A 28000-nucleotide genomic window follows, 5' to 3' on the forward strand; every position below is an offset into this window, starting at 1 on the left:
TCCGTAGTCGCGAAGAAGAGGAATGCCTTGACGTGGAATCATGTTTCCGCCTTGCGATTGCAGGGAGGATTTGCAGCTGATTTTCTGGTGGAATCGGGGAGTTTAAAATAATAATCACAGCAACCAGACGGAGTGATCGTCATCTTTCAGTCTCTTGCACAGACTGACCACCTTGTCGCAGCTGCTGCCACCGCGTTGTGACACCATGATAAAAGCCATCCTGATATTTAACAACCATGGCAAACCCCGGCTGTCCAAATTCTACGAGCATTATGTGAGTACCGTGCGTGGGGACGCCACGTCCTGTCACCGGTGTGTGCGGAGGCTGCTGAAGCTGAAGTTTTGAATGAAGTCAGTCCAGACATTGTATTGATACGATCACGATAAAAACTTCTTTATTTGCATTTTAGAGACTGCAAATAATATACTTTCTTTCAATGGATGGGTGAGAATTATTGAATACGCCCACTAGCAGTCTCCCAAAATGAACTACTATAATTATGAGGATGATGATGGTGTTTCCATTTTTATTTTGCATCGCAACGAGGGGATATTTTTCCTGTACATTAAGTCAAATCCGTAAACCTGCATTGCATTGTAGACTGTATTTAGGGCGCCTTGCAATGTGTTGTTAACTTTGTGTCTCGGCACCCATCTGTCGTTATTCATTGCAGACAGTCAGCTGTTAATTAAGTGGATCACGTGTAACATGTGAAAGATGTCTTGTCGTTTTTCACGCTGGTTAAGATTGTTGATCACGAGCCTATCATTTCACAATGACATTTATTATCTTCTGTGTATTCAAGTTTCCATTCTTGTTCAGTTTCCTCAGTGGGGAAAATAGACCAATATTAGCACTATACAGTTAACATTCAAATGTGATGTTGCCCTCAACTGATGCAGTTTAAATCCTATTCAGTGTTTTTAACAGGTGGCTACATAATAACAATTTAATTCCTTAAAAACTGCATTTTGTTCTTAGAGATTGTGTAGTTTAAATTGGTGCAACAAGTGCTTTTTAATATGATCCATTATCATGATGAATAAACTATTAGGCTTATACATGTAATCCCATCATATTTAAAACAGTCCTACATGTTCAGGTTTGCTGCATCTCTTCCAAGATATGACAGGAAGCAACATCCCATTGTGACACAATACCCCCACCTCTGCCTACTGTTTTAGATCAGAGAGTTAAAGAAGTTGTATGTTGTCACGGGGACTGGAAAGTGAATTTTGGTTGCAAGTAGGATTTAAGTAATTTGGCGGTTCTTTGGTTTGTCTATCTATAAAAATCATGAACTACAAGCTATCCAGTCTCCCTGAGCTTGTTCCCCATTCATCAGTGTCCATTGCATGTCTCCGTAGTGAAACTGCTAGAGAACCAGATTATTTTACATTGTAGCTGGTAGTGGTTTTGGGAGATACTGAGATGTATGGGTTGTCTTTTAAGTTCAATGTCAAATGACTGTGAATCAATAGATCTGACCGGAGAAGAACAAAAAGTTGTCAAACGCAATGGGCCGTAACTGAGTGATAGAAGACAAAAAGTATGGTTGACGTTGTCCATACATTATGAATCCAGTTTCTTTAGAAAATGCTAATGGGTACAATTTCTACCATGTGCTACTCAGAAATGTATTGTGAAATGGATGTTTGAGTACATTTCAATAAGATGGAGTTTTAATCATTACTGAGTGTCCACTAGATGTCAACATACTTGATTGAGTAATACACCTATTTATGGTTTGTCAGTGGTATATGGCACCACGTTGGCCACATGGGCTGGTGAGTACCTCTTTTAGTTTAGACGGATTTGTTACTCAGGTGTTTTATAACATGATTAAAAAACTCAGTCTGACAATCAAGTTTATGCTGTACATCGAAACACATGGAAACATCTTGTGGAGGCCTTCATCCTGTAATGGATCGAAGAAGGCTGCTGCTTCTGATAACATTTGCTTGGAGAACATCTGCAAACGGTGAAACACGACCTATGTGTCCTAAATATTTTAGCAGAAAAAGCATGCATCAATATGTCTTCAACTAACACTTAAATTAGATGTGATTTCCAATTTCTTTTTGACACATTTAGGCCACAATTTCCCATTAATAAGGTAGTCTGAGACATGTATGTTTAAAAATAACTCCAGGAGCTTGGAAATGTGTGTTCTGAGACCCCACTGAAAATAATATTACAAACTCTGAAAACCTGTCTTAATCTGCACTCTATTTTCTGTTAAATACAAGCCATAGACCTTGTACCCAGAATCTGCTTGGGGGGGGGATATTCATGTAAAGATTCCTGCCATCTCTTTCATAAAGTATTTATGTAAGAGACGTGTTTTCCAAGGACATTGGCATTGGAGGACACAAATGGAAATCAAGTGCAAGTCTACTACAGATCAAAACTTGGAGATTCTTCTTATAGCAAATAGTTATAGAAGAAACTACCCGACCTGCAGATGAAAACAGGTTCACAGGGGTCATTTAGGAACAGCTTGAATATTTCCACAGACACGTCCTTAAGAGCAAATACATTATGCTTAAAAACAGTCTTGCCCTACTTATTTCTGGATTGGAGAGGTTTGCAGACCTTGTAATCCTGTGTCATTATCTAGAGGAAATCTAGGATTGGCTCAAGCACATTTTCTGCCTAATGGAAGTCTTGATCATGGCACAGTGAGATGGAGTAGTAAGAGCATGGGTGGAGCTGGTGATTTCTCCCCTCCCCCCTTACCTTCCATGTGCTGAGTCCGGTGCTGCTTATCACATGATTCAATAAAACCACTTTCATGTATTGAGAAAAATGGCTTTCTGACACAGCCTTTCTGTTCTGCACCACATTAAACTGCAGTAGCAAGCCTTTCCGCAGAATTCTGCATTATACTTCCTAAAAGCATAAAGAACATTATAGAGATGTAGATAAAATCAGGGACATGTCAATAGTAAAGTTCATATATTTAGAAAATGTGTATATGTAGAATAACACAGTTGTACTATTAAAAGATTACATGGGTGTAGTTTGAGAATGAATTACTCGAGTGCTTTGTTTAGTTTCTTGGTTGTTGGGGGATGGTGGTGGTGAGGGGTTATACTTTGTGTTTTTTTCATATAAAGTTTTCCTACAACCTTTGTACAAAGAACACAGTCAAATATTGTTCTATTTAAAATGGTTGTAAAAAGCATAGAGGTTAGTTTAGGTAACTTTATTTATCTGTAGTTCCTTCAAAGTTAGTTTGTTTTAAGATCTCTTTAAAGGTGGCATTTGTCCCTCTCACTATTCCCACTAATTATCTTTTCCTTCTCTTTTCTTTCAGAGTGAAGACACTGAACAACAGATAATAAGAGAAACATTCCACTTAGTCTCAAAAAGAGATGAAAATGTGTGTAATTTCCTGGAGGGTGGAATGTAAGTTCTAATTTAAGATTGAAAGTGTACTCTGAATGGAGAACGTGTCCAATCAGCAACTTTGGCATACTTGATTACAAATCTAGTGCATACATTCATTCATTAATTTATTTGGCAGCTACCTCTGAAGCTCACACTCAATACCTGTGTAGCTTTTTATATATGCCTACAGTAAGATAAATGACCCTGTTTTATACAGTATTGCTTTGTTTAGTTGTCAGTTCAATTAATTGAAACTGTATTTTCATTTTGTTGCTCAGGCGACCTGGGCTCGGGATCCTGTTACTTGCTTCTAATCCTTTTAATGCTAAGCAGATACTATCCTTGTAAGCTATCTGGAACAATTAAATCCGTAACACGAGCTTCTTCATGTCGTGAAACTAGATTAAGTTACATGGAAAATTGCCTGCTGCTACTTTATATCTGGCAGCTATTTGAACATATACTGAGCTTACATGAATATCAAAAGAACCGTCCATACACGCCACTGTATACATTCACAAAACATTTGGCTCATTGTGTTCTTCACAAACTTTCTTTTTTTTTTTTTTTTTTTTTTTTTATGAAGTATATTTAATATACACTGACATTCTGCTAAGAAAGGAAAAATAATTGGTTTAAACCTCATTTATTTCAATATAATTTTTAACCATACATGTACTGTTATTCCTTACTGTTCCATTAACATGGGCGATACAAAATGATAGTCTATTGATGATTACGTATTATGAGACAAATTACAATTACATTTTTTTTTTAATTAATGGATTGTAGAAATCAACAGAAATTGGTAGATAGGAGCAGAACGAGGAGGAAAACCATTTGAACAGAATGCAGACAGTTGATCTCCAAGAGTAATCCTTTTCTGATCAGCATTTAACATCTGTTGATTTCACAGCCAATAAGAAATATTGCCATGTATGTGAGAAGGAAATGTGCATGCAGTAAAACATACAGGTGACTAGATGAAGGTTTGGGATTAAACTGGTGGTGCACAACTTTTGGCCTAGTATTCTAGATTTCAATATTATACACTGTGCTCAGGGGGACAATGAATAAAAAAGGTGTTGAAACGAATGCAGAGTTCTGCCCTGTTGCCTAACTTACATCCACTAATATATTGTGTTGAAGAGCAAAATGCCAGCACTGAACTTTGTACAGCAACGGATTACAATGAAATCTCGTTCTTCCTCTCTATTATCACCGGTGAATAATAAGGAAATATTAAAATATACACTGACATACATGTTTTCTGAACATAAAAAAAGTAAATTTAAATGTACTATCTGCAGTTTATAAAGCATCCACATGTAAAAAACTTAACAAAAGTAAAATTCCACCATTTTGAAAGTTCTTTCAGTTTTACAAATATTGAATTTAAACTTTCCCTGTGAACTTTACTATAGGTCAGGAAAGGTTACTCTTCATTACCCATTTTAATGGAGGTGTAATCTCAACAGCAGGAATCCACTCATTTAAAATGCATGAGTTTGAGTGATTTGTGTTCTCGGGGGCCAGATCTAACTGACCTTTTGTTGGCAGCTCTTTCCTTTTCCGAAATGTTAATACCATCAAGGGATTTGGCCCAAGAGTGCCTGTGTGATAGCAGATGCCCATAACTCATTATTGCTTCTTTTTAATAGGCTACACAGATGTGGACAGATGTGGGAAATCAGTGGGGATTTTTTGAGGGTTGTTTTTTGTAAATAATACATTAATATTATCCAATACCATAATACGTGTAAAGATGACTGCAGTAAAAAATATCTATTTGTAATACATTTGCAATTTAAGACCCAAATGTGCATAATGATGACACAATCACTTTGCCCTGTGGCCAGGCAACTGTTTTAACAGACTGAGCCCAGCCCTAGGAAGACCTAATGTTACACTATTGTTGAGGAGGATGACTTGTATATTGAGATACTCTTAAAGTACATAATTATTCTGTATAATGTATAGTAATACGTTTGATATAATTATGAAAGTTCAGGATAAATAGTCTAGATATGAATCAGTAAATTACAATAGGCGAACAGTTAATTAATAATTATAACTGTTTTAACTGATTTTAGAATTTGATTTAAAAAAAGTTTTATTTAGTGATGCAGGTAGGAATGATCTAATGGTGTAATTTAGATTGTTTATGTAGCATTATTGTTAGTAATTGTTACATTTTGCATTTAAATTAAGTTATTGGTTGAAGTTAGGGTTATATTTGGGTCCAGGTTAGAGTCCCCAGTTAATGAAGGCTTTCGTTAAGGTTAGGGTTGCGTTTCTACTGAATTCTCTGGATCATGTGTGGATTTGTATGGCTCCAGTCTAAAATGGTGTTGGCTTGGAAGGGGCAGTTGTTGGGGCATAAAACAGGGCAGTTAACATACTGATCTCTCAACACCACAATACACTATCACAGCTCTGAATATTATTTAGCTGGACGACTAATATATTTTTACCCCAGCATAGTGATAATAATAATACAAAAAATAAGATTACTTAAATATAGGATGAGTTTTGAGTTTTACATTTTGTTTCTCAGATAAATTCAGTTGCAGAATTCCTACACAAATTAAATATGTGAACTATTTTCCTCTGTATCTGTGCATTTAATTGATCTAAATATGAAGGACCACAAAAGGAATTTGCAACAAATTGAGTTTTTTTTAATAGATATTTGTAATAAATGTATACAGTATGACAGCTAGCTCAATCTGAAACATCATCATGGGATTCAAAAGGAGTGAATCTCTGCATTCAAATGACAGACTGCAGTGTAAAGGCAAAATAATGTCTACTGCAGTAAATCACCTGGGTGGAACAGAAAGTATAAAATACTTTGGCATGAATTTAGTTTGCTTGCTTGTTTTGTTTTTGTCTTAAAAACAAGAGCAACATGAACATTTTCCTCTCTCTTAAACTGTAATGTCCCCAGTGTGGTCATATGTGACAGATGGCCTTGTAGGCTGAAAGATTAATATCTCCATAGTACATGCTTGGCAAAGAGCCATGTGTGTTGTTTTTTTTCCTCCCTAAGAGTTGCTACAGGATGATAAAAATCAAGAAAGTCTTTCACAGCTCTAACAACCTTGCAGTTGATTGCTCCTTAAGTCATTTAGTGATGTTTTTGTCTGTCACATCATTACATGTCCTCTAATGGCAAACCACAATATCATTAACATCTGTTATCTTAGTGCTTGTGCTTTGAAGAGCAAGTATGCTCTTCAAACTATTTTTTTTATATACGTGTATAAATTTCTGTACTTTTTAAAATGTGTAATATGATGTAACATGTAACATCCTGACATGATTTTTATACAAGTGTAAAATTGTATAATTGTATATTGTAAAAGAATGTTTTGGGTACAAGGTTATGCCATCACCTTGAGGTCTGCCCTTTGACCTCTTCCAGAAGAATTCAGATGTACCAAACACTTTTTTTATTAGCTTCCTATTACATAATCAGGTTTTAGAAGTATTTTAGGCCAATCGTAATTAATCAAAATGCTTCTGTTTTCCTGTAAAAAGTCAAAGGAGACAGCACAGTAGCCCACCCCACACACAAAAATACAGCACTTGACAAAAGACACCTTGAAATCACACTGACATTAAAGATTAAATTACTGGTACAGTATAATGGTACATTTTGTGGAACCCTACTACTTGCTCTTTAATTTGTATCAAGTGTATCATACACTTAATGAATCAAGAATGAGATTTGTTTCCCATTTATTTATTCACTTAAATTAATTAATAATCAAATTGAACACAGGGAATCGCAGTCCTTTTCCTCCAGAACCGTTATAGCTGGGTTTCATTGCACATGAGATCCTAGTGACTCGCGAATCAAGTAATTACTTAATTGCACTAAATTATCACTGCCAATTATTGGGGGGGACGGGGAACCTGAAAGATGTTGGCTGTCCCAGACGTTTATGTCTGAATGAAAGCAGTTTCAGTACATATTTCTACTGTCAATTATGAATTTCAATGTGACATTTATACCAGCGCTCATGTTCTTAATAACTTTTGTAAATATAACACTTTTGCTGGCAGGAATGTCCTCCCCTGTGTAACCTCAACTAATGTTGTAATGTCCTTGTCTAAGATGTGCAAATGTTTGTTTGTATTTAGGTTGATTGGAGGATCAGACAACAAGCTTATTTACAGACATTATGCCACACTCTATTTTGTGTTCTGTGTGGACTCATCAGAAAGTGAACTTGGCATCCTAGATTTAATCCAGGTATGTAGAATTATTTGTTTTACTATGACCGTAAACAATTTTTAGTATATCAGAGTTGTCCAAACCAGGTCCTGGAGTAGAATCTTTTGTTTTAACTAATTATCGTCTTGAGGACTCCTGTAAAATCTTATGCCCCGGGTTATCCGGGCCTAGGGATGGGGTTCACTGCCTTATATAATGTATACATTTGCTATGAATTATTAATGCTGCTTTCGAAACCAAATTGTAAATCTTTTAAAGATATGCAAATCAATTCAAATGTATTTCGTAGATGTGTTTTTCTGAAATAATGAGAGCACATGCTTATAGCCCAATAATTCATTCTGTATAATGAACAGTTATTTTTCTTTTTACATCAAGTCAATAAGTCTTCCACATGCATAGTCTCAACATGGGGAGGGGCAGTGAACTCAAATGTTAATCCTCAATAGCATTTGACATTATTATTTTTATTGTTTGTATTTATTAACTGGTTTTGTCTTCACCAGCAGGCTTCTCCATTTGTTTCAAATGTAATTTCATTTCCCAGCATGGAAAGCCCTGTAGTTAAATCTTTTGCCTGGTGAAGAATTTGAATTGCAACAATGTGATGGTGTGCGTTTTCATATTTTTAAATTTTTCGACACAACACATGGATGACTCATTTCTAATTAGCCAAGAGATGCTGTTGTAAAGAGACTTGAAACTCCACCTGTCTGTAGTCACTGCAATATTTATAGGGAGATGAATGTAGCGCATAAAATATGAATAATGTGTTTGGATCCAGAGAGTACATGATGATTTTTATTTAAATTACCCATGGATATAGAGTTTAAACAACAAAGGCAAAAATTTCGATATCGTATGTAGTATTGCTGTTTCAGTCATGTTTCAGATTCAGATAATCTTAAAAACAATCTTCTTCGAATGCATATTGTATTTGTGATCTTTATAAACAACCATTGTTCATTTCTTAAGAATGCATTTGTGACCAGTTTTAATTAATATACATAATCACTTTATTTTAAGAAACCACATAAAACCTATTAATGTGAACCCTGATTATAAACCCAGTCATTATAATGCTGTGGAGTTATGACTGGGAACACAGTGGTGTAGCTACAAGAAGGGTAGGGGGGTGGAATTGCCCTCACTGGTTGGAAATGTAATAAAATGTTCAGAAAACACAAAGTCTTAAAAATCCCTTGGTGTCACTGTTGGTTGGTGATGATGATTTTGGGATTTATTTATTTATGATGCATGTGGTCAGTCTGTACTCAAGTCGATTGATGGTAGATAATGTGTTACAGACGGTTAAAAGGTCTAATTTGTATATTAAACTGTCGCCCATGCATGCCTATTATTGTGATGCCTATATAAACATCATTACTGCTTCACAAGGCAGCCAAGCCTGACGCCAGTCTAGCAAAGCACACGGGCAACTGCAGATCACAGGAATCCAGCTAGTAGTTGTGATGGATATGTTGATGGTGATTACACAAAAATATAATAAATGTCCAGATTTGACTAGAAAGTAACTGGGACTCCAGCAAACCCATTCCAGATGCATGAGCTTTATTTTATGTCTGTATTTTTTTTTTTAGAGTTTGATATTACAGACTTTTCTATTCAGCAATAGATATTGGCATACGCACTGATGGAAAACACCTCAGTGTAGGATAAATACATTCTAGCATCATGTGTGTATGCTGATTACCATAAAATACTGGGGCTTGTACAACTTATTGCAGAGTCTCACAGCCCTGACATTCTTGTTCAAACCCTTAAAATGTCCATCTTGAAGCTATGCCACTATGTAAAAGTCATTACCAAAATTGTAATTTTTTTTCAGAACTAAAATTACAAGTTAAATTAAAGACTGCAGTAATTGTATTTCCCACCAGAGGGCAGAATAAAATGCAGACTATCATTAAACTAGATTTTGAGCATCACTAGAATCTTTCACTACTTTAAGTAAAAGCTTACGTACAATTCAAATTGCACAAAATTCCCCTGCAGCTGTAATGCATCGATTTTATTATTTGGTATAACAAATCTCTGCGTTGACTGTGGTAAGATAAGGATTGCTCATTTGCAAGGTTACAGAGATATCAAAGTGCTGCTTGGTGACAAAATTCATAATAATTTGCATTACCTTTGTTTAGCAGGATAAAGTTCCGGGAATTTAATAGTCACAGCAGTGATTTCTTTCATGAAACTTTATACATCTGCTTGTTTTTCTTGTGTAGTTTTATAGTCTATTGAATTGAGTCTTAATGTTGGCAGCACTGCAATGCCCATGGGTGAGTGCTGCTAGCTTTTAAACATGCCAGACAAGTAAGTTATTCATAAAAGATGTAGACTAAGCCATCTGCATGCATCTGTTTTTGCTCGTTTGTTTTTCTCTCCTCTAGCAGCTCAGTTTTCAAGTGTCTGAAAGGCACAGCAGGGGGAGCTGTATGCATATGTCTGCTCTGTCTTCTGTAAAAATACAGAGATATGCATGTGGATTTGTACTATAGTTTTCAGTTAAAGACATAAATATATCTTGCATAAAAAATTATAGGAAGTGTGCATCATATTTGGAAACGTATACAATGAGTCTAACTGGTGCTCCACTATATTGGCTGTGTTTTCTATGGTGAAGGATTTTCCATCACTGTTAAATGGTATTAAATGGGTATGTTATTCTGTCAATATGTGTATTGCTTTATCAGGAGAACTCTGAAATAAAAGACCCAATTAATTGGAGAGTTGGAAAATCAACAGTTTGCAGCTGACTTTAAATCAGTTTAGTGGGTCATTGTACTAATTTAGTTTCTTTACTCTGTCTAATGTAGACTCATGTGGCCAGTTTTTCAGCCCTTGTGTTCCTTTTTACCAAAATGTCTTGTTAAGTTATTGTGAGTCTGAACAGACTAATTTGTAGAAGCTCATGGTTTAAGTTTTATTTTCTTGAGCTCCAGCAAACTGATCTGGCTCTCTCATGGGGAAAAAACAACAAATACACTCTGCAATTATACATTTTAGTCATAATTTGCCATGAACCATAGAAATAGAGGAAGGAGTCACCGTACACTCTTCTACTATAACATGAACAGTGAAAGCACTCAAAACCTTGTGCTTCTGACGCATGGCTTCATTAGTCCTCCTCTCTGCATGTCTTTATCCACTTAGATTTAGGATTCCACTTCTCCAGAACGGGTTTTCCTTTAATGTAGTGGTTTCATTTTTATCACATTTAGATTCTCAGAAGTCAATTTACAAATAAGACAATAAAGCCATAAGAAAATTTACAAACGAGAGGAGGCCATTTGACCCATCTTGGTTGTTTGGTGTCCATTAATAACAAAGTGATCCAAGGATCATGTCCAATCTGTTTTTGAATGTTCTCAAATTGTCAACTTCAACCACATCGCTGGGGAGTTTGTTCCAGATTGTAACAACAACTCTCTGTGTGAAGAAGTATGAAGAGGCAATTTTAGAGGATTATAAAGTAACACCATTCTACTCCATGCTCATTTGAAAGTTGTTAGGCCTTTACCCCAGTCCATGAAATAAATTATCCTTTAGGAATACCAAGGGGCTTTGAAAGCTGCTATTAACCTGAAATAGTGCCAAGTACACTTAAGATGTCCGCCAGTCATTCCAACATGTGCAACTATAGGCGTGCAAACAAAGAACAAATGAATGACTAACTTGAGCTTTAAGGATTTGAAAATATTTGGACACGAAAGCAACACCTAAAACAACACGAAACATGGGACCCATCAATACTGCTGTGTAGCATTCAGTGTTCATTCGTCTCTTAAAGTACATGCATTAATAAGTACTAAATCATGGGATTATGTTAGGTGTCAAGATAATAACAATGAGTGTTGCATATTCCTGTTGACTTTTGGGAGTTTAAGTCTCTTTGCACAAAATGAGAAACATACTGGGCTACAGAAGAAAGGCTACTATAATCCTCTCACACATGGAGGAATTTCCCTTCTGTTTTAAAATGAAATTAATGGATTTTTTTCCCCAATTAAGGAAGAACCTTTGAAGAAGCCTCCAAGTGACTTTTAGAGCTGTGGAACAATTCTCTAGTTCTTCCTCCTTAAGCAACCCAATACTTCCTATGTGACTAGATGAGGCACTTTTTAAAATCTGGTTCTTTGTTCCAAATGCATTATTTATATACTTTTTTATATATTTTTTCCCCCAGAACTAATTTGTATGTAATTGTTTAGTTATGGAAAAAATAATGGTATGAAATGAATAGATGCTTGAACTCCAATTTGCCTTTTTTCTTCATACCAGACTACAATTGGGTTCTCTGTTGGAATCCTGAATATATTGTTAATTTGTAAAGGACATCTGTTCTTTTTAACTTCCTTCTGCTTCCTGGGGCCTGTCAGTACATTTTGTGTCCACAAGATATTCTATCTAGATTTACAGAATGTATACGTAACTGTTTGTTTTGCTTTTCGGTTGTACGTAATTGTCATCTTTACTTCAACATACTGACCTTGTAATTCTTTCAACAGGTATTTGTGGAAACACTAGACAAATGTTTTGAGAATGTCTGTGAGCTGGATTTAATTTTCCATGTCGACAAGGTAATACAGTGCTCTTTCTTTTATTGCTTGCTTCATGTGTAAGATGGATTGGGTTTGATACAGCAGAGATCAATTTAGCATGTTGGGATCTCACAGGGCGAAACAATCTTTTAAATTGGTGAAACGTGGACATACTGACTGACCTTTGGGAATGGTATAATTCATATTGTCTGTCCCAAACAATGAGTCAAGGCTTTTAAATAGAAATAAAAATGATTTAAGTAATGTAGCTAAAATAATCTTAGCTGCACGTTAATTCTGCCTTATATACAGTGAGGGAAAAATGTTTTTGATCCCCTGCTGTTTTTGTACGTTTGCCCACTGACAAAGAAATGATCAGTCTATAATTTTAATGGTAGGTGTATTTTAACAGTGAGAGACAGAATAACAACAAAAAAATCCAGAAAAATGCATTTCAAAAAAGTTATACATTGATTTGCATGTTAATGAGGGAAATAAGTATTTGATCCCCTATCAATCAGCAAGATTTCTGGCTCCCAGGTGTCTTTTATACAGGTAACGAGCTGAGATTAGGAGCACTCTCTTAAAGGGAGTGCTCCTAATCTCAGCTCGTTACCTGTATAAAAGACACCTGTCCACAGAAGCTATCAATCAATCAGATTCCAAACTCTCCACCATGGCCAAGACCAAAGAGCTGTCCAAGGATGTCAGGGACAAGATTGTAGACCTACACAAGGCTGGAATGGGCTACAAGACCATCGCCAAGCAGCTTGGTGAGAAGGTGACAACAGTTGGTGCGATTATTCGCAAATGGAAGAAACACAAAATCACTGTCAGTCTCCCTCGGTCTGGGGCTCCATGCAAGATCTCACCTCATGGAGTTTCAATGATCATGAGAACGGTGAGGAATCAGCCCAGAACTACACGGGAGGATCTTGTTAATGATCTCAAGGCAGCTGGGACCATAGTCACCAAGAAAACAATTGGTAACACACTACGCCGTGAAGGACTGAGATCCTGCAGCGCCCGCAAGGTCCCCCTGCTCAAGAAAGCACATGTACAGGCCCGTCTGAAGTTTGCCAATGAACATCTGAATGATTCAGAGGAGAACTGGGTGAAAGTGTTGTGGTCAGATGAGACCAAAATCGAGCTCTTTGGCATCAACTCAACTCTCTGTGTTTGGAGGAGGAGGAATGCTGGCTTTGACTGGATTTTTTTGTTGTTATTTTGTCTCTCACTGTTAAAATACACCTACCTTTAAAATTATATTTCTTTGTCAGTGAACAAATGTACAAAATCAGCAGGAGATCAAATACTTTTTTCCCTCACTGTATATATGTTTCAAATGTTATTTCTAATTCTGATTAATTTCCAAGTTACATTTTTTTTTTTTTTTTGTAATAAATCATCTTTGCTGTCAAGAAACGTATAACTGACTGGTTTATTATGTTGAACAACTGAAGCCAGTAGAAGATTTTGTTAAATGGCATCTTTAGATTCGGTATCAACAGTTTATCTATAATTTTATAAGGTGCTCTAGAAATGTAGTGAGATTACAATCACTCATTTTGTTAGACCTGCATAGAGGGATTTCTGTTCTGCTTTAGTTTCCCCTCATCACACAGAATAAGATGGTAATCATTTTGCATCCTGTATTGTAAAGATTTAGATTTCATTATATTCTGAACGTCCACAGGATCACTTTTCTTGTGAGTTGCCAAAATATCATGACTCTAGTACAGTGGTTTTCAATCCGGTCCTGGAGTACCCCCTGACCTGCTGTTTTTTTTTCCCCAACTGAGGTCTTAATTTTTTAATTGAATCCTTAATTGACCTAGCAATGCAATATAGCATTCAATTAAGTAATTAAGACCTGGGTTGGAACAAAAACCAGTAGGGCAGGGGGTACTCCAGGACCGGTTTGAAAACCCCTGCTCTAGTAGAAGCTGTACTCATGTCATTCTACGCTGCACAATACAGTGATCTGGAACATCTTAAATGCATGATCTCGCATGACATTCATTTGCTTATTGTCAAAGATCACGGAAGTGATCAATTTGAATTCTCGATCTCAAACTACAATTACCCATACATGGAATATTCAAATGTATTAAGTATCAATGAAGGGAATTTTCATTTAGTTGATCACAACCCTGAGGAGGCGTGAATGATATATTAAAAAAAAAACATCTATTGAAGATTGTATTTAAGCTTGGTAAACCCATGTTGCGTGCAAAGCTAGAGTGAGCCCTCGGATCTCATGTTTCAGAATATGCTGTCACCATGTCTTACAATGCATACATGTAATGGTTTTGAATAAAGACATATCTTCTGGCTTTCCATTTACCATCCGCTTTCCCACAGAACTTGGCTGTCCCAGATTCGGAAAACCACTTTTCAGAAATACATCGGAAAATTGGAATTCCCTCAGAAAAAATCAAACGCAATAAGACCTCTTTAAACGCAGATGACACATTTATTTATCTGACGCGTACAAACATTGAAGCAGCATCTGGAATACATGTGTTGGAAATATTGCCTGTTCATCTTGTTCAGATTGCCCTGAGCAACTGTGTTTCGTCTTTTCTTTTTCTTATTATTTTTAATATCCTTATTATGTGAAATATGCAAAGATCGAAAAAGCTGCTGCAAGTTTTGTTGCCCTGGAGTACATTTGTTTTGTTTTTATTATTTTTTTATGTGTAAAAGTTAATCTCTCTCAGTTCCTGTAAATTGTTTACCATTTTGAAAAAAAACTCATATTTTCCAAAATGAATGCAGTCATGCATATTACAAATAACATTATTCAGAACCAGAACAAAGGCACTCCTTATTAAACCCCTAGATGAATATTGGCATTTCCTCTTGCTCTGCAGGACTTCAAAAATACTTTTCATGAAAAAAAGTTTTGTGTTTTGGTTCATTTTAATGGTTTGTATTTCATATCAGAATGTCTTACTTTACCCAGCCTTTAAGAATATACCAGAATTATTTATTTCTCAATGACCTTAGCTGAATTTTTGATTTTATGAATAAATTCTCCCTGTACATCATTACCCATTATTAAAATAATGTATTGTCCATAATTTAACATGTTGAGTGTAAGGTATCTAATCGAAAGCCCACTGGTTTCAAGTTTGTTTCTGGTGTATGTTTGCAAAAATGTAGTGCAGTCAGTGTAGATAATGTATTCATTATTTTGTTTCTATCAAATAGATTGAATAATGTAACATTTAAAACATACACCACTGCCAGATATATATTTTTTATATCTGATTTAAGGAAAATGTTCGCACGGTAATAACAAGTTTGATCTTAAAGATGAAAAATGGCAAAATATTTCAACCCACTGTGCACAACAGTTTGTTCTGCATGACTGTTAAGAAATACCTGGCCATCTGTCAGTCTATTTCGGCTACAGCACAGTCTTGACAGGTACTGATATATCATTGAATACACGGAAGTCTCGTGTACTGATCTTCAGGGTCAGAATCGCCAAAACTGTGAAAATGCGTTCACAATTCTGCACCTTGCTTCCAGCATATTTTAATGCTAACCATAAGGTTAATTTAACCTGAATGATACTCTTATGTTCTCTAATATATGTCATTTGCATCTGAACAACATTATTACAATCATAAGCATTGTAAAATAGCTTGTTTTGTGGGCTCCAAAAAAAAACTAATTGGAAGCTGGCCTGTTACTTTGAGCTGTTTTTTTTGTCCTTTTCCCCCCTGGATAAATATCATAGAGCTACACAGTCTGTCAATGTTTGCTCTCCAAATATTTTACTTGTCTGCAAATGTTTCCTTTTAAGAATCTCTTTTCCTTTTTCCTCTAAAGAATTTAGTATGATGAGATAAGCTAACAGTTGCCTAAAAATACAATATTCAGTTGACTTTTACATTCTTTTATTTTACGGTCATTGTACGTTAGTACCTGTGTGAGTACTGATGTCTTTCTATATGTTTAAAACATTCTCCCCAATTATGCAGTCATTTCATATGGTTCCTCAAACTGAGGGAAGGGTAATGCTGATGTCATCTAGGTTAAATTAATGAATTATGATCCATTTACCATTCAATACAACATTTTCATTGCACAATGTAGAAAAGAACATGCAAAAATAATTTCACACTTTTACTTGCCCTCCACTGTGTGTTTGAATAACTGAAATTCCAGGGATATTTAAGCAGCTGTGTTCTTAAGTCCTTTTATCTGTATGTGGTAAATCTTCAACACACAATTCACTACAAACTGTTTTCTTAGTATCTAGACCGGAACGCTTTTTATGTATTTACAGGCTGAATAAAGCAAAAGACAATAATCGTCTGTCACTGTATTTGCATTTGGTGTGTCATGAATATCTGAATATTGAATTGGTTTCCCTTTGTTTCTGAAAGGTGCACAACATCCTGGCAGAGATGGTCATGGGTGGCATGGTTCTGGAGACGAATATGAACGAAATTGTTACACAGGTTGATGCCCAAAACAAAATGGAGAAATCGGAGGTAAGAGCACCACAGAGGTTTGGTTTATTAGCTGCAGTAGCATGATTGTGAAGCCCTGCATGTGCCCACACTTCCTCTTGTGTTTGCCCTCATGCCAAGAACCAGCTAGCTTGCATTTTCTGCTGCTTCAATGTTGGCTATTTGAAAATTTGAATAATTTCTCTCTGCCGCAATTTTTAAGTTATGAGATGCCTTTTTATGTCTATTTTAGCTGCATCAGTATCTATTTCAGATGTCAGTTACCACTTCTGGGGCACTAAACCTAAACTTATTCCAACAATTAAAATTTACAAATTGCAGTGAGTTTCTTCGACCTTGAAAGATTTGAAATGTGCACCTACAGGCCTTGATATTGAGTGCACTGCCACCATTACCCATTCTTTTAAGCCCACAGATTTCCATGCACAAAGCTTTATTCAGAAAAAGAAAGATTACATTAATTACACTGGGAAAATAAAAAAGACAACCAAACAATATGGACAAAGGTGTTGTGAGATTTGATGGGTGCTTAAGTCAAAGACTTCCAGACTTGGTAGGATATGCTCTGTTAACTGAATGATTCATGTGCTGGCGAGATGCTGAAATGCACTTTAGAGTAGGAAAAATCTGGATAAAATTTATATTTTAAGCTCAATGGCTTTGTCTTATTTAAGGTGCAGTCCTGCTGTCCCCAGTTCCCCACTCTACAGCCTGTCAGGAAAGAAACCGTGCACACTGAAATTATTTTTTCAATGTTTGGCTTCTTTACATTTTCAGTACTTATGCAACATCTGACTGTACTTGAAGTTTTGAGTCGCAGTTCAAAATTTTCAATTGGTGAAAATTATTTATTATGAACATAGATTAAAAATCGGTTTTCCAATTTGGTCCTGTTTGAGCTAGGAGTGTGCAACAGTTTGTTTAAACCAAACCGGAACAAAATGAAATGCATTTATTTATCAAAACATTCCCCAAAAAGAACATTTTAAAAACAAATAGTTTTGCTGGGCTTAGACACATTCTTCCTTTCAATGCTTAGACAAAACTCAAACCTCAAATGTGTTGTGGGAGTCTTCGTTTCCTGTGTATCTCTCTTCCACAGGCATTATGTCCTATTTAGAGATCTAAAATGTGGCAACAATGACGGTCTAGGTATTCAAAGTAATAGCATTGTTAGCTGTTAAAACCACCTACAGTTGTGAAATGTATTGAAATGACTTGATCTTTTCCAAACCGAATAACAACAGGAATATATACGGATCTGTAGTAAGAGGTTTGCGATCTCCATAGAATTGGTCTCCATTGGACAGGTTTTCTTTTCCTTCCTCGCTGTCCTGTTTGCAAGTTAATGAATGCTTGCAGTGTTTCACAATCCCACAGTTAATAACTGCTGTGGTTTCCTGGGATCGACAGGACCTCTGCACATCTGTGTGGCTTCCTGCTTTTATGACCCTTCCCGTGCAGTATGAGTCTGCTGGGGCACATTACATGAAGTTTGGTGGGTGCCAGTTTTAGGTCATTGGGAGGTAATAACTATACTGTTTGCATGTAGGTGGATCTCTCTAGTTACTCTAGAGCCCTGGCCTGGAAAATGACCATGTGATCCATGTTCTTGAAGCCACGTGCAGATAAACCCGCAACTACAATACAGTGTTTCTGTGGGGAGGAAAAAAAACGTTACCAGTGTTTCTGGACATTGTTGGTGTGAATTTGAGAGACTTCGGTGTGGAGAACAATTAAACTTGCTCCTCTCTTTTCTTCTCCAAAAATAAAATAAATAATAATGCATGAATACAAATAAATGCCTTTTAAGATGACCAATCCATACAGGTGGAAATTATGTCTTCACCATTCAAGCTTTTTCACAATAGCTTTTGAGAGTGCCTCCAACAGACTAGTTTTCACTATATTTATATATCCCAGAAGGAAGTTCAAACTTGATTCCCAAAACTCCTATCTGTGTTATTAGAGTGTTATAGTATGTTTCACAAAATTGTAAACATTTAATATAGTTTTGTTTCTACTCTGAAGCCTTGACAACACTTCCGCTGGTTTGACTATACAGACCACTGTTTTGGCCATAGATTCCTACAGAGTTACTTTGCTACTCTCACTGGACCTACAGTTGGGCCACATAAAACCACATTTAAGACATGGGACTTTTGGTAGGGGTTTTCCAGCTAGCGGGAGCAGTAGGAGTGATCATGGATATTAATTGTTGTTGATCATAAAATTATTAATTTCCATTATATTGGTTTATAGCGTCTCATAATTTCCCTGAATTAAAATTAGATGAAACATTCTAAAATACATATATATTTTTTTAAGAAAATACTTGTCTTTTACTATTAAAAACAGGGCTCTCAAAAAATTAAATTATTAATTAATTATTAATAAGTTTTGATGAATATATAAAACAAAATAGGAAGTTTATTTTTTAAATAGTGACCTTAAATGATTTGATACATTTATCAACTACCCATTCATTTTCAAACCTTTATAAAATGTGCTTTATGTTTACATGCATTTTCCTCATTATTTGTACAAATTTTACTACTTCAGCCATTGTGTTTATTAAATCTCTGAGAAATGTGTATATATATATATATATATATATATATATATATATATATATATATATGATAAATGAAAATGCATTATAAAATATAATTGCCTGTATTTCCCCAATGCTTTGTATCAAATTGGAGAAACAGCCTTTTTAATGCAGCAGAAATGTGAGAAGGGAAGAGGCCCAGCTTAAGGTGTGATATGCAAGTAGTACTGAGATTTCTGGTTTACATTTGAACAATTCTCAGGAAATAACAATCCATAGAAAAACCCTGAAACCCTTTACATCCCGAGCCATTGAATCATTCATGACAGATGTGTACCTAGTCTTTGACTGTTCCTAAAACATCAAATCTGTCCCCGTCTTCTTTTCTCAGACCTACCATAGACCTGATTTGTTAAATATTTTTGGAAGGAGCTTGCTTCGCTTTCATTGGAATCCTAACACTGTATGCAATCCTATTCTGAATTAATCTCATAGATGCCTAGTCTCCGATATATTTCAGTCAAGATGCTGTTTAGTGTGACTCATATTGTGCTTTACCTCTGTGTAATTTAATGCTATACATTGGTATGCATTGGCTCCAAAACATTTTAATAGTTTAAGTCTTGTTTTGTAAACTGTATGCAAGTTACCGTATATACAAAATAGAGTACCTCAGAGAAGCATAGTCATTTACTTATAGTCCTCTAGATATTATATACTTGTTGACACATTCATTTTTTGACTAACCATTTTTATTTTCTCTTAAAATATTAATATCCATTTTGCTGCCCAAACTAAACTTAATTAAAAACATTTGAGTTTGTCTGTATCTCTGTCTGTCTGTCTGTTTATATATGTATGTGTTTGTGTATATGTAATTTAATCTATATACACAGAAGTATCAGAAGTCAATGTTTTGTGAAAGACATGGGGAAGTATATGTGACCATTTTCTACTCTGTAGTTCTTTGTGGTTAAATCCCCTATTGAAAAATAAAACGTTAGGGCCTAAACTACAGTTATAATGTAATTTAACTGTACTAATTTTTCATAAGGTGTACTGTATACTGTTGAATAGTTAGTATAGTATAGGTGAATTCATTTTTGGAGTCTAGATTTAATGGGAAACAAAGGAGCATTATTTTTTATATTGTTTCATAGAGTTTCATTTCTACAGCTATTTTAACATGCAAAGACTGACCATTTGAAAAACCCAATCTGTCCAAGTAGAACTAATTTAGTACTAAAATTAAATGGGAGGTGCATCTTAATTCAGAAAATGTTACATACACATACAAATCACTTAGAAAGGGAATGGAAATATATGGATTGAATTGTCTCGGTATATGCTTTGGTCTATGGTAGGTCATATCACTCTTTCTATTATTAAAGTAGTATGTATTGTACTTAATTTTGATGCGCTGTAAGATTCATTCTTCATTTCTTCTAATCTCCTGACTTTTCTAGTTCTTTTCCATTCTTCTCTCTTACAGACCTTTATCTTTCAGTCTCCCAGACAGGACAGGTAGATACAGGTACTGCTGATTTTCAAACCAAGCAACAGGCAAAAACAATAACATACATAGAGCCCTGTCTTATGAAAATGAGCAGCCCTAACCGAGTGAGAACATGGATGCACAACACCAAGCACAAAAAAAAAAAAAAAGAATTGAAGAGCTCACCATCATTGAGGTGTGAAAATGATGTGGGGAAACTCTAAGACCACTGTTTTGGGGATGCTCATTTTGATATGACCGCTTACAGTGTATGTGTGCGTATATACACATATATACATAGTATATAAAAAAAAAAAATGTTTTGCCATAGACTAACCACTTTGAAAGCAAAATGATGTCATTCACACTTTAGCCTTCACGGCAGACCCAAAAACGACACTCTTAAATAGATTTTCTGAGCTTCCCTTTGCACCTTTGCTTTTGTTACAGAAACTGTTCTTCTTGTTGGGTTATTTAGCTGCATGTGCCTTTTGATTTCTGTTCTGATCTGTGCTTTAGCAAACAGTTGTAAAGTGTATGCCTTTTGCTGTTTTCCATATTTGTTTGCCAATTAAATTAATAAATTGTGGTATGTTACTTTGGCAAGATTGCTATCCAAGACAATAAATTATTATTTGAAAAGAAAAAAACAAAGGACACTTGGGTGAAGACTATAAACTGGACATTGGAGCAATTCCAGATTTCACATTCATGCTAAAGGTGATCACGCAGTCAAGAGACCTGACTGTTTGGGCAATTTCTGTTCTAGAAATATCCCTCTGAAAATGTGCTGAGGGGAATCATGTTTCATTAACATTCCTTTTATGGTTTGGTTTTGTTTTTCTTTTTAACTGATACATGTACTACTCCCACTATTAAGTCATTATCAATATTAACTTCATGCTTATTAGCAAGTGTGATATTTGGAATGCTAAACTATGAGTCTGGAAATACATAGCCGAAGTCAATGATTAAAAGATCCCTTAGTTAGACTGTATACGTGTTAATTTTGTGAGAAGTTTTGCATGAATTTCAAATAGATTAGATGTTAGTATGTAGTAGCTTTCTCAGATTTCTGTTGAATTTTTGGGTCTGGATGTTGAAGATGAGATTTTGTGGGACCCCTTCCTCCCACCTCAGGCACAATGGTGCAGTGAATACCACGGGTTGGCCTGTTGCTCTGACAATGGTCAAGAGTGTCTCGGTTTCAATTTCACTTTACGTTCCAGTGAATTCACCCTCATTTACATGTGACGTGGCTGTAGACTTCATTTTGTTTTCTTTCTGTGGTGCTGCTCAGCTCATGGATTTACTCTTAACATTTGACTTAATTTCAGTGTTAATATATGTGTCTGTATTCTGCATTGTCACTCTTTGTAGCAGGTTTGCCTGAGTAAGAGTGAATGTTTTCATTCTTTACATAAGAGCGTTAAAAGTCCACGGATTTTGTTTTTTAATGCTTCAGAAAAGTGTGTGTTAGCAACTGTGTAATCTGAATTATCTTAGTTTTAAAGATTTATTATACCGAATTGTAATGCAATTAGTTTGTGTAATAACCACCTAATTGTGATTTTGGCATCTGTGCTACAGCTGTAATCCACATTTTAAATCACTTTTTGTATTGAAAGGGTCTTAAACTGGAGATGTGACAGTCTGCCAGAAGAAAATCAGTTCAACATTATAGTGTATTCTTTATCCGTTATCTGTAGAGTACCATTCAGAGCCAAAACAATTAAGATTCAAATGAGTCTACAGGAACTTCCTTCTTTAATAACCTTCTTTATTGTATTTACAGCTTCACAAATACCACTTTCCAAAATCATTAGCAGGGTCTCCATGTGTACATTAGTAGCAGTATTAAGATACCACGTCATTTAAAATAATAAATATAAAAATAAATAATCTTTTTCACATTCTGGGTCTCCGTGTAATTTAATGATATAGGGGTGCAGTTTTCAGTAAAATCCTGGGGAAAAAATCTCACAGAAATGAATGGTCTTCACAGAAGTTTAGTTTTTTGTTTTGTTCCAACCAGACCTCTCAGTTACATAATTAACCAAGTTGTTGTTTAGCAATTAGGCATTGTTTTAATGTTTTACAGCTGATGGGTTGAAAGTATTAAATTCAACCAGTTAACTAGGTAATCAAACCAAATACTTAACTGCAATCTTGGTTGAAACAAAAGGCCAGGACACACAGTTACCCTTATTGCTTTCAAGTTAACCGCAGTGGTGCCATGATGCTTACTAATATGTAGTCATCTGGTATTTTAAATTACTTGTTCAAATGGGATACTAATATTCTTTACGTTTCTCTCGTATGAACCGCACATGGTTTCTAAAGGTTAATCTTCAAATTTAGTTTCATAGTTAATAAATCTCGTATGTTCTCTGGTTTTATTTCACAAAAATGTTCTTTAACCCAAACAAACTATTGCATTTATTATGAATTTGACATGAAAAATAACCTTCAAAGGACTTCAGGTAAGATTTTTTTTATTATTATTATTTTTTTTTTTAATAACTCCAAACCCATTTGTTCACATCATGGGGGTATGTTTAATTACTTCCCTTACCTGAAGATCACAATTAATTATTAACCATTTTTTCCATATAATATTCTAGCAAGATCAGATTGTTTGAATAGATTCTGTTAAGTGTAAACATTAAGTTCTTATAAACATCCATCATGAAATTGGTCAAATTCAAGCCTTAATAAAGTCTTCTCTAAGGTACTTCTATATTACTGAAAGGAAACTATCTAAAAATGCATTCCACAGAGAACTGACCAATGAAACCAAGTAATGCATGGGGAAATGCATAATTTTAGTATTATTTCTGAAAATATGATAGATCACTGTATTCTATAACTTTATATTCTGATTACCATCTTGTTGTGACATGAATAATGATGACATTCATAAAGCATTTACTAGAGATAATGGTTGCTTTATCCCAAGCTTTCAACACATTGAAGTGCGCAATACATCTTTCTGTTAGAAGTAAAGTGTTTTTTACAGTATGTAAAACAAAAACAACAACAACAACTCTGTTTAAGCATGTATGTATACACAGTATGTATTTGTGTGGGTGTGAGTCATGTATCTTGCATGGTGTCATGGTGTCTAAAAGCAAACCTTCTGTTGCTGGGGCGAGGGACATATTTGGTTATTCTGTTTACAAAATGTACAGTTCCCTGACTGATCTACGTAAAAGCCCAGTAATCATTGCCCTACAGCACATTCCACCACTGCCCTATAAATACTGCTGGCAAATACGCTTAATGAAGTCCAGACGTGTAACAAATATAACCGCGTTCACATGCATTTACACTTACGTTTTTAACAGAGGTGATTTTGCATAATTATGCAAATATGCTACTCGTCTGTTCAGAATAAATAATATGCAATTAAGTGTAACTATGATTTTTAGTTTTTTCACTATAAATCACTTTTCACTGAACAAACGGGGCTTTTTTTCTACCCAAAAGTCGGCAGCATTGAAAAGAAATCTCCATAATCATGTTTTGAGATGTGTACATACTGCATTCCTACATTAACCCTGTGTCACAACTCCAGTCTTGTGAAGTATGTGTTGAAGAGGTCAAGGAAGGAGGAGACTGATGAAAATACCCATCATTCTGAATGTAGTAATTGGGGATATGGAATCATGTGTTAATAGGATATGTATACAGTGCAGTGCAGAGAGAGTCACATTTCAAGCTGGTATGAGTCCTTCACGATCATCATGGGAATGGAAGATTTGGGCTCTGTGTCCACTTGATCCCCATTTTGCGAGAAGGACCCAATGGAGTGCCAAGTTATGGAAATAATACTTTGATTGGTTCCCCAAAAGTTCCAAATGGTGCTTAAACAGCCATGTAGTGATTGCATGACTTAAACTTCTGGTTTCTCTATACCTTCTCTGTTTCTCTGATCAAGATGATTCTGCACCTTTTTGGCCAGAGTTCGGCCACTATGTCAGATTGTTTGCATGCCCGTTTGCTTAAAGACAATACTAGTTACAGCCTCCTTGTGACTGTGAAGCATGTCTTCCCTGGAATCAGTGATGACTGTGTGCTTGCTGTGACCATCCACTTATTACATGTATGCACATATTTACACTTAATAAAGGGAATAGAAAGGAATTTGTTGGCAAGGCTATTCTTATCACAACCACCTAAGAAATTGTTTTGAATTTCGTTTATTCACAATTGGAAAGTTTTGTGAAGGTAGTGTGCAGTATAAGTCGGCATGTGATGGAGGGAAATAAAAGGGCAACCTACTAAGATGACAAATCACAGAGTTCTAGCAGTGCCTACAAAGAGTTCATGTTTATTGTCGACTGCAGTGTCTTCATTTTATTAAGTCTCAGTTTTTCCCCATAAAAAAACAAAAAACAAAAAAAAATAACCCTACATTAGGTTTGAACTGTGGGTGTCACACTCTGATTTATTCAATGTGCAGTGTATGATAATTTCCGTTATTCATCCCAAGTCATCTGATCCCTGTTTATCTGCTGCTTCAACCACAGGTTATTGGGAGCAATTTGCAAATGACTCTGGAAAGATTTGTTTTAGTACAATCCCATATTTATGCAGTTACACACATTTGGGACCGTTTTGGTTATGAAACCCTTTCCACTAGTTGAAAGTTTGTCCTCTGAATCTGCACTAAAATAATATGTCCTAGAGAGACTGCTGACGGACTATCTTCAATAGGGATTTTCCTTGGTGAAGTCAAAATGTAAACACTGACACTGACTTTTTTTTATATATACCCAACTTCCAAACAAAGCTTAAATATATTATTCATCCCATATTTAATATTTGTTTCGGTTCAGTTCTATTGCTTCTAGTCTATGTAATTGTGAATGTCATAGGGGCTTCAGGGGAATGTATTTGCGCCAAGAATCAAAGCTTCATCTCCCAGGCCTCAGCAACGCACGCAACCACTGTGCCAGAAATCGCAGACGCTTTGGCACAGAAACAAATTAAGTCTTGAGGATTACTTGTTGGGCCTGCTCTGTGCATTTTACAATATGAGTTACCCTCCTTGGGTGTAGCCTTGATTTGGCCTTAATGACTGTCACTGCAAAACAAGGACAACTCCCCACAAGTCTGTGACATTTCTTGAGGGGTGATTTGTCCGTCCTCTTCTTTAGCTAAGGAAACGCTCTGCAAACGTTCCTCTCCAGGTGCGCCCACAGTTCCTTGATGCCTTTGAGACTGGTGGTCTGTGCAGGCCATGGTAGGAGTGTCTTACTGTTCTAACCACACTAGTGTATGCATGGAGTAAGAGTATGTCAAGTTGCACTAGAGATCGGCATTCAGCTGGATGGGCACCTCACCTAGACAAACTCTAGTCTACGCTAGCAGCACAGAAGGTATCCTGCTATATGACTACCCACAGTCCTTCACTGCTTGGTCAAGGTCCTCCTGAATGTTCTCTCTGTCTTGTCACTAGACCTGAACAGACTTTTAGACCATTTTGCATGGTCCCAGTCCTTTAGATACAAGGCTAAACAAACATTCTCACTCAAGTAAGTTTACTGGAAGTCTGAAAGTGAAGTGTGTAAGATTTCTTTACTCTCGGCTCGGACCCAATTTTGGCTCTGTACTTCCAAGTAGTACTCTGAAACTGATTTATGAGCCACTGATCCTGCCTGACCCATCATGAAGCTTCACATCCTGACTTGCTGCATGTGACATCTGACTAAGTGGGTTCTCACTTTGCACCGTTATGAGGAAACTATGTAAACAATCACAAACTATGTCTGCATCTAATAAATGCCTGTGTACAGTCACAGCTGGGCATGCTCCCGAGAGGCTGTCCATATATTCCCTCTGAGGAGCAACTTATGGATCCATATACTATTTATAGATCTTTTCACACACCAGAAAGTTCGTTTTTAACTTCAGGTTCTTTAAAGTTGGTAACATTTATTACAAAAACACAGGAAAATATTATCTGTGCAGAAGATGTGTACGTAAGATACATATTACTACAACCCTGCCATTATATTAAGAGGTTACTATGATGTATTGATTCAAACCAGTGTCACTTAAATGCACTCTGTCAATCTATCGTTCTGTCTTTCCTTCTTTCTGTTTGTCTGTCTATACACCTTCATAATTGCACTAGATGTCTGCTTGGTCATTATATGTTGGAGTGCTGAAGACGGGTTTCAAATGTATGCCTATTCTGTGTACCTTGTCTTCACCTTATTGAGAAAAGCCCTCATCGCATTCACTGTGTTTGTGCACCTTCATTCTTCATTCTTCATTCTTCATTCTGAAAGAGTCCTTCAGAGTTTGGGTGATTTTGACTTTTGATAACAATTGTGCCTCTGCTGTATACCTTTTTATTTTATGTGTTGTTCTTTTGGTAAACTGGTTGTGATTTGCACAGAATGGACACCAGACAAATGTGCATGTGCATCCGTTTGTTAGATACGGGGTGTTTGTACGAATGCCGATGTAATCTATGCTTTGAATATTGTCTGTTTATGCCTGGATGTGTACAGTGAGTGTAAAATCATAGGAATATCCACAAGCTTTATTTGAAACTGTTCTCAGGTTTTTATATGGTGGTGCTGTTGTTAACCCTAACTGTCTCTGTGTATTCTGTATACAGGCTGGTCTAGCAGGGGCTCCGGCGCGGGCTGTGTCAGCTGTAAAGAATATGAACCTCCCAGAAATGCCCCGAAATATAAATATTGGAGATATCAGCATAAAAGTGCCAAATCTACCCTCCTTTAAATAGTGTCGCTGTTTTCAGTACACAAAGTTCACAAATGTTTACGATGCAATTTGTTTACCAAATCGACAGACAGATCTTTTATCAAAGAGAAACAAATGAAATGAGGAACTGTGTGATTCTTATTTTGGTTTTGTACGTCACCTGATTTGAAAATGAATGTTTCCCACCGCCTTGCTTTTTGTTTCTTGTTCCTTTTTAGACATTTGAAAGTTGCTATGTTATTTCTTAATTACATTCCTCTGCCCTTGCAAAGGCATATCATTGTCTTGGCTGCTACAGTATTTTAAAAAGAGTATATAGTATTTAAAATATTTCATGGACTTTGTAAAAACAGTGGTACAAATGATTCTGGTGTTTCTTTCTCTTTATATTGTTTTGTCAACTCTGTAAACCATGAATCAATCTTTTTTGTTTTCTTTCTTTGCTGTGGTTTTACTTCTAACATTGCATGTAGGACGTTGTTTTTGTTGTTGTTGCAGCATAATAAAGTATTAAAAACATT

The 28000-nt window shown here is 35.9% G+C and overlaps 1 protein-coding gene across 2 annotated transcripts; it reads left to right on the forward strand.

Annotated features, from left to right (window-relative positions):
* Positions 1-18: 18 nt before the first annotated feature.
* Positions 19-28000, forward strand: ap3s1 (adaptor related protein complex 3 subunit sigma 1). 2 transcript variants are annotated; one of them, XM_066711299.1, is made up of 7 exons: positions 19-274; positions 3321-3412; positions 7544-7655; positions 12167-12238; positions 16603-16710; positions 20736-20777; positions 27373-27446. In XM_066711299.1, the coding sequence occupies exons 1-6, from the start codon at positions 206-208 to the stop codon at positions 20769-20771; spliced, it is 489 nt and encodes a 162-aa protein (XP_066567396.1). In that variant the 5' UTR covers positions 19-205; the 3' UTR covers positions 20772-20777; positions 27373-27446. The 2 variants fall into 2 exon arrangements, with proteins under 2 accessions (XP_066567396.1, XP_066567395.1); XM_066711298.1 differs by lacking the exon at positions 20736-20777 and having other exon boundaries at positions 20-274; positions 27373-28000.

This window comes from Amia ocellicauda, chromosome 8, assembly GCF_036373705.1.
Source record: "Amia ocellicauda isolate fAmiCal2 chromosome 8, fAmiCal2.hap1, whole genome shotgun sequence".
NCBI classification, from domain to species: domain Eukaryota; kingdom Metazoa; phylum Chordata; class Actinopteri; order Amiiformes; family Amiidae; genus Amia; species Amia ocellicauda.